Consider the following 7,612-nt stretch of genomic DNA (forward strand, 5'->3'; position numbering starts at 1 on the left):
CCTCCCGGTCCCCTCTCCCCCCTCCCCTCTCTCCTCTCCCCTCCCCTCCCTCCCCTCTCTCCTCCCTCTCCCCCTCTCCCTCTCCCTCCCTCCCTCTCCCCTCCCTCCCTGTCTCCTCTCTCCCCACCCCTCTCGCCCTCCCCCCTCTCTCTCTCCTCCCCTCCTCTCTCCCTCCCTCCCTCCCCTTCTCCCCTCCCCTCTCTTCTCTCCCCTCCCTCCCTCTCCCCTCCCCTCTCTCTCTCTCTCTCCCCTCCCCCCTCTTCTCTCCCCTCCCTCTCCTCTCCCTCCCCTCCCCCTCCCCTCCCCTCTCCCCTCCCTCCCTCTCCCCTCCCCTCTCTCTCTCCCCCTCCCCCCCCCTCTCCCCTCCCCTCTCTCTCTCCCTCCCCCTCCCCCCCCCTCTCCCCTCCCCTCCCCTCTCTCTCTCTCTCCCTCCCCCTCCCCCTCTCCTCCCTCCCCCTCCCCCCTCTCTTCCCTCCCCTCCCCCCTCTCTCCCCTCCCCCCTCTCCTCCCTCCCTCCCCTCCCCCCTCTCTCCCCTCCCTCCCTCTCCCTCCCCCTCCCCTTTCTTCCCTCCCTCCCTCTCCCCTCTCTCTCTCCCTCCCTCCCTCTCCCCTCCCTTCTCTCCCCTCCCCTTCTCTCCCTCCCCTCCCTTCCCTGTCTCCCCACCCCTCTCGCCCTCCCCCTCTCCCCTCTCCTCCCTCCCTCTCCCCTCCTCTCTCCCCACCCCTCTCTCCCTCCCTCCCTCTCCCCTCCCTCTCTCTCCCTCCCCTCTCTCCCCTCCCTCTCTCCCTCTCTCTCCCTCCCTCCCTCCCCCCTCTCCCCTCCCCCCCTCCCTCCCTTCTCTCTCTCTCTCCCCTCCCCTCTCACCCTCCCCTCTCTCTCTCTCCCCTCTCTCTCTCCTCCCTCTCCCTCTCCTCCCCCCTCTCTCCCCTCCCTCCCTCTCCCCCTCCTCCCCCCCCCTCTCCCTCCCTCTCCCCTCCCTCCCCCTCTCTCCCTCTCTCTCCCTCCCTCCCTCTCTCCCCCCCCCTCCCTCTCTCCCCCTCTCTCTCTCCCTCCTCCCTTCCCCTCTCTCTCCCTCTCCCCTCCTCTCTCTCCCCTCTCCCCCTCCCCTCCCCCCTCTCCCTCTCTCCCTCCCTCTCCCCTCCCTCCCTCTCCCTCCCTGTCTCCTCTCTCCCCTCCCCTCCTCTCTCCCTCCCTCCCTCCCCTTCTCCCCTCCCCTCTCCCCTCTCTTCTCTCCCCTCCCCTCCTCTCTCCCCTCCCCTCTCTCTCTCCCTCCCCTCCCCTCCCCTCCCTCTCTCTCTCTCCCTCCCCCCTCTCCCCTCCCTCCCCCTCCTCCCTCCCCTCTCTCTCCCTCCCTCTCCTCTCTCCTCCCTCCCTCTCCTTCCCCTCTCTCCCTCTCCCTCCCTCCCTCTCCCCCCCTCCCTCTCCCCTCTCTCTCCCTCCCCTCTCTCCCTCCCTCCCTCCCTCCCTCCCCCCTCCCCTCCCTCTCCCCTCCCCTCTCTCCCCCCCCCCTCTCCCCCCCTCCTCTCTCTCTCCCTCCCTCTCCCCTCCCCCTCCCTCTCTCCCTCCCTCCCTCTCCTTCCCTCTCCCTCCCTCTCCCTCCCCCCCTCTCTCTCTCCCTCCCCTCCCTCCCCCCTCCCCTCTCTCCCTCCCCCCCCTCCCCTCCTCTCTCTCCCTCCCCTCCCCTCTCACCCTCCCCCCTCCCCTCTCTCATCCTCCCTCTCCCACCTTTCTCTCCCTCCCCCTCCTCTCTCTCCCCACCCCTCTCGCCCTCCCCCCCTCCCCTCCCTCTCCCCTCCCCTCCCTCCCCTCTCCCTCTCCCTCTCCCTCCCTCCCTCTCCCTCTCTCCCCACCCCTTCCCCCTCCCTCTCCCCTCTCCCCTCTTTTCTCCCCTCCCTCTCTCTCCCCACCCCTTCCCCTCTCCCTCTTTTCTCCCTCCCTCTCTCTTTCTCCCCTCCCTCTCTCTCGTCTCCCCTCCCCTCTCTCCCTCTCCTCACCCTCCTATTCCTCCCTCCTCCTCTGTCCACCCTTTCTCTCTCCCCTCCCTCCCTCCTCGCCCTCTCCTTCTCCCTTCCCTTCCTCTCTCTCTCCCCTCCCCTCCCCCCTTTCAAATAAAAAATGAGAAAGTTTTGAAAGGAGCCGAGATTTTATTGGTAAAGAGTGTGCAGAGAACTTTTTCTTTCTTGGAAGCTGCGAGGTCTATAAAGTAATGAGGCCTACATATCAGGTATCTTTTCCAAAAGTGGGGCACTCTGAAAGTAGACGGCTTAGGTTTATGGTGACAGGGGAGAGATACCTCAGGCAGGTACAATTTTGTCTTTTTAGATCAGTACCTGAGTCTGAAGGGGTATGGGCCAAACTGCAGCCAATTCAGACTAGCTTCATGGTTTATGAAAAAAAAAGGCAGCATGGAGAAGTTGGGCCAAAGGGCCTGTTTTCACACTGTAAACCTCTATATAACTCTCATTCTTTGCTAACAGATTTCTCGATGCACCACACACAAAGCAAGATCAATAATTATTTCAATGAGTGCAGCAACATTAAGGCTAAATAAAGCTGCAGATTCAGCCTGTTTCTGGTCTGGCAATAGCAATGCCAACAAGACAGCTGCTGTGCTCTAGTCACCTGCGCTGTGCGGTCAGTCATCTCACTAACTCTCTCTGGATCCTTTTCCACAGGGATATCCCTTCGGAGAGACTGGGCAGCCAAAAGAATGGAGTGAGGGACATCCAGAAGAACAAGTGAGTCTCACACAAACAGTTCCATAGAAATTATGGGCACTGCAGATTGGGTGGGCTCATACTGAAGGATCAATAGGAAAAGCTAGGGAGGGAGATAGATAGAAAGCAGAAACTCTAGGTAGTAATCTCCAAGATAACTCACAGTGCCTGGTGCTTGTGCTGAAAGGAACAATGATTTCATTAATGACTGTCACAGCAGACTTACATTAACACTGCAACCAAGTTACTGTAAAAATCCCCGAGTTGCCACATTCCAGTGCCTGTTCTGGTACACAGAGAATTTAGTGCTGGAATTTGGGATTCCCGCAGAAATCTCTACAGTGCAATAGGAGCCAGTCTGCACTGATACCTGCTCAATTTAGCATAGCCAATCCACCTAATCTAGAGAAATTATGCAAATTCCCCCAAGTCACCTGAAGCCAGAGACACACATATCCTGTCTTCTGTGTTTGCCCCAGTCCAACACCAGCATCTCCACACGGTGAGGATTGCCAGTTCATACCTCCCCGAGCAAACTGCACAGCTCCCAGACTTACCTGGATTATCATTCCCTGTTCACAGATAAGACTGGAAAGATTTTTTTTTAAACTTTATTCCAATCCAATCAAGTCAAATTAAACCCAATTCAGAGTCCCAACAAGTTGGGACATTCCTAATCCAAGCTGACAAGACAGGGCTTTCACCTCCTGTCTTGGGCTTGATCTACATGATCCAAGCTGACTGGAGTAGGTGCAGCTCCTCCTCCAGGGCTTGATCTTATTTGCATCTTAGCCAAATGGCCGAGATGCCGCTTTAAAAAATTGCTTCAAATGAAGCTGAAATGTGACCTAATGACTTCAACCAAGTGCAGCATGTCGATACTACACTTGATCTTAGCCAAAAGGCCGAGAAGACTGGAAAGATGGGCAAGTAACGCCAATCCTCCTGTTCCTCATCAATGTCTCAAGTTGCAGATCAACAAGTGAGGGCACCAGTTGCAAATTCTCTTAGATTCAGACTTGCATTTAGTATCGTGTTTCTCCACTGCAGGTGACTGGCCCACTGGATACCAGCAATTTTAGTGTAGTGCAGGAGGAGGCCATTTGACCCATTGAGTCTGCACTGACCACAATTCCACCCAGGCTCTATCCTCATGCATTTACTGTAGTTAGTCCCCCAACACTAAGGGGCAATTCAGCATGGCCAATTTGCCTAACCCGCACGTCTTCCAGTCTGTGGTAGGAAACCCACACAGTGACCCAAGCCAGGGATTGAACCCAGGTTCCTGGCCCTGTGAGGCAGCAGTGTTAACCACTGTGCTGCCCTCCACTAAGACCCTTCAAGCATTGGGAGCAGTATAGAGGGACTGGTTTCCACCTCACTGCTGGAAGGTGAGTTGAGGCAATAGCAGGATTTAAACTAATGTGGCAGCAAATGGGCATACGAATGACACTGGAATTGTTAACAAATAGGAAGGGTCCAGGGTGGGGGAAGAGCAGTGGTTTTCAATAATGTTGGAGAGGTACAGGCAGAAATCACCATGATAACCTGGCTCAAAGAAGAGCAGGATTGGGAAAATTTGGAAGTGAAAGAACTGGATTGCAATCAAATATTGGTAGGCAGGTCAGGCTTTCAGAGATTGATGTACAGAGGGAGGGAAAGGGTATCCTCAGCTCTGTGCCTGACTAACCAAAGGGAGGGTTGTAGCATCCAAATAAAATGGGGTTAAAGCAAGGGTTCCTCAACTGGGAATCCTGAACAAATTGATGCTCTGTTTGAGTGTAGCGCTGATCCAATCAGAGATTGAATGAATTGGAAATAACCTGAGAGTGCAGAGACAGGATATGTGTGTCTCTGGCTTCAGGTGACTAGGGGGAATTTGCATAATTTCTCTAGATTAGGTGGATTGGCTATGCTAAATTGAGCAGGTATCAGTGCAGACTGGCTCCTATTGCACTGTAGAGATTTCTGCGGGAATCCCAAATTCCAGCAGCTTTTATCCCCATGTTGCAATGGCTCCTCACTACACTTCAATTTCTCTTGTAGATGGTTCGAAGGCTTCAACTTTGAAGGACTGAGGAAAGGAACACTAACTGCCCCCATCATTCCTGATGTAAGTACAGGCAAAGGAGGAATAGAGGGAGAGGATTTCACAACACCAGGTTAATTTGGGAGTAAACACCACGAGCTTCATGGCAATAATGAGTGGCGTTTACCCCCAAAGAAACCTGATGGACTTTAACCTGGTGTTGTGAGACTTCTGTGTTTACCCCAGTCCAACACCAGCATCACACCAACACTGTGAGGATTGCCAGTTCATACCTCCCCTAGCAAACTGCACAGCTCCCAGACTTACCTGGATTATCATTCCCTGTTCACAGATAAGACTGGAAAGATGGGCAAGTAACTCCAATCCTCCTGTTCCTCATCAATGTCTCAAGTTGCAGATCAACAAGTGAGGGCACCAGTTGCAAGTTCTCTTAGATTCAGACTTGCATTTAGTATCGTGTTTCTCCACTGCAGGTGACTGGCCCACTGGATACCAGCAATTTTGACACCTTCCCACTGGACACAGAGGAGGAAGCTCCTGATGAGGATTCCGGGTGGGATGTGGATTTTTAATATCTGACCGTCAAGCTGCTGAAACTAGAGGAAGGAAATAGTGCAACATCGGAACTTGTCTGAGCAGCATGGACAAGACCAGGACGCTGCTCAGGAAGCTATTCTGTCTGAAGAGAGAGATTTTGGATACACGTGAATTAAATGTTTTCCAGTACAGTATTTCTCCATATTAACGGGTGGACTGAGTGTATTCTAAGTCAAAAATGTACCCATTTCACAGATGGGAAACTCACCTGTTTTCTCAGGGTCACGTTTTGAATAGAGCCCTTGCTCTATTGAGAGACAGAGCAGCAAAATGGTCACCCACTGACTCGGTCCATGAGTTGCAGTGCCATTGTAACTGTGATCTTTAAATTCAGACGCTTTTCTCTCTCTGATGACACAGCTATTGTTACTGGCACTGCAAGGTCACTGAGCCCCGCTGGTCTCCAGTCTTTGCCTGCAAGATAAAGGCACTGCAGCCTTGGCATTCAGTCACCTCTACACCACTGTGGAAGGTCATGGCGAGTTTGTGTTGCAAAGATCCCAAACTCACAATGGAGAAAAACATGGCAAACACTCACTTAATCTAGAAATCAAATACAAGGGAAGACTCAAAGCTCAGAAGGTTTTGGAGCTATGCCCCCCTCCCCCCCCCATCCCAAAGAAGGTGAACAGCTTCCAGTGCCTCTGACAACTCATGCCATTGTCTTCACCTTTCACTGGAGCTATCTAATTAATCCCCACACCTTCCTTGTCATTTGTTTGCTATCCAGTCTGCCTCTAAGTTAATACATTTCAGATTTCAACTTGCTGTATCTCAAGTCATCCCACCTTCAATCTGTGTCCTCTGCTCACTGATCCTCCGAACAGTATTTCCCATTATTACGTTAACTTTTACCTCTTCCCAGAGAGAGCAACCCCAGCTTCTCTGCACATGACAGAAGTTCCTTTGTCCTTTTGTAAATCACCTCCACAACTCTTCCAATCTCTCGACATCTTTCCTGAAGTGGGCTGTCTGGAACTGAACACAATACTCTCGCTGAGGCCAAGTCAATGTTTTCTGAAGGTTTAACATAACTCCCTTGCTTTTGTACTCTATAGTCTCTATTAATAAAGTCAAGGATCCCATGTGCTTTTTCAGCCATCTTCGAAGATATGTATTTCACCACCCCTGAGTGTTTCTGCCTCCCTTATTTATTCTAATTAGCCACATGTAGGTTTACATTAATATTGCAATGTAGTTGCTGAGAAAATCCCCAAGATCTATCGAAAATTGTACAATTTAGTTTATACTGTAAGTTTACATCAGAGATATCTCTGCCTTAAATTTTATCAACCACATCATCTACTATTTTACCATCACTGGTTTGACAAGTGGCTACATATCTCAGAGCACAGAATATCATAATTCAGCACAAATGACACTCTGAACATGTCTCCAACAAAGGACTTTTTAAGCAGATGTGAAATTGGAACTAGGAAGAAAAGGAACTAGGAATTGATCAAGGAGAATGTGCACAAAGCAATAACAGCACTCCTGTTAACGACTTACCTCGTGACTACCCAAAGCCTGTCCCCTGTCTACAGGACACAAGTCAGGAGTGTGATGGAATATTCCCCACTTGCTTGGAGAACGCAGTCCAGTCCAGACCAGACCATTGGGATCCCATCCATCACTTTAACCATCCACTCCCTCAAACACTGACATGCAGATGCAGCAATGTGTACCATCTGCAAGGTGCACTGCAGCATTTAACCAAGGCTCCTTCTAAACCTATGATCTCTACCACCGAGGGCAAGAGCCACAGAGATAAGAACACCACCACCTCAATGCAAGTCCCTCTCCAAGCAACTGGCCATGCTGAGAACTGTCTCTGACCCAAGCTGGGAATTGAACTTGGGTCCCTGGCACTGAGAGGCAACAGTGCTAACCACTGTGCAGCCCTGTATAAATCTTGAAACAATGCAGGCAAAGGGGCGGGGATATGGAGGATCAAGAAGGACAGTAGTGCAGCCAGCCAGATTGAGATTCAGAGGTGTTACCACAGGGAGGGGTTGAGTAACAAGTTAAGGAGAGAAGTGTGAGAAAATCAAGAATGATGGTGCAGAGACTATAACAAGTGAGGGGAGAAGAGCTGGAAGCTGGACAAGAGATGAGGCTGAGCAACAGTTGATGGAGAACACAGAAAGGTGTGTCAAGGAAGGCACAAATGCACTGTTACCTTGGATACACTTTGGTTTCCATAGAGTCAGACACTGCATGATGACAGTTTCTCACTGAGATCATACA

The 7,612-nt window shown here is 51.9% G+C and overlaps 1 protein-coding gene and 1 non-coding gene across 2 annotated transcripts in view; one reads left to right on the forward strand and one right to left on the reverse strand.

Moving 5' to 3' along the window:
- LOC145361168 (cGMP-dependent protein kinase 1-like) overlaps positions 1–5,509 on the forward strand; it is a 99,513-nt gene extending 94,004 nt beyond the window's left edge. Inside the window, 3 exon segments of the mRNA XM_080216787.1 lie at positions 2,677–2,739; positions 4,765–4,831; positions 5,242–5,509. Coding sequence (XP_080072913.1) covers positions 2,677–2,739; positions 4,765–4,831; positions 5,242–5,340 — 229 coding nt within the window. The 3' untranslated portion in view covers positions 5,341–5,509.
- Positions 3,444–3,635, reverse strand: LOC145361462 (U2 spliceosomal RNA). Its single transcript, XR_013889833.1, has one exon. It is a non-coding gene; the product is annotated as a U2 spliceosomal RNA (small nuclear RNA).
- Positions 5,510–7,612: the final 2,103 nt, after the last annotated feature.

This window comes from Carcharhinus amblyrhynchos, chromosome 34 (assembly GCF_965287045.1).
Source record: "Carcharhinus amblyrhynchos chromosome 34, sCarAmb.v2.hapA, whole genome shotgun sequence".
NCBI lineage: Eukaryota > Metazoa > Chordata > Chondrichthyes > Carcharhiniformes > Carcharhinidae > Carcharhinus > Carcharhinus amblyrhynchos.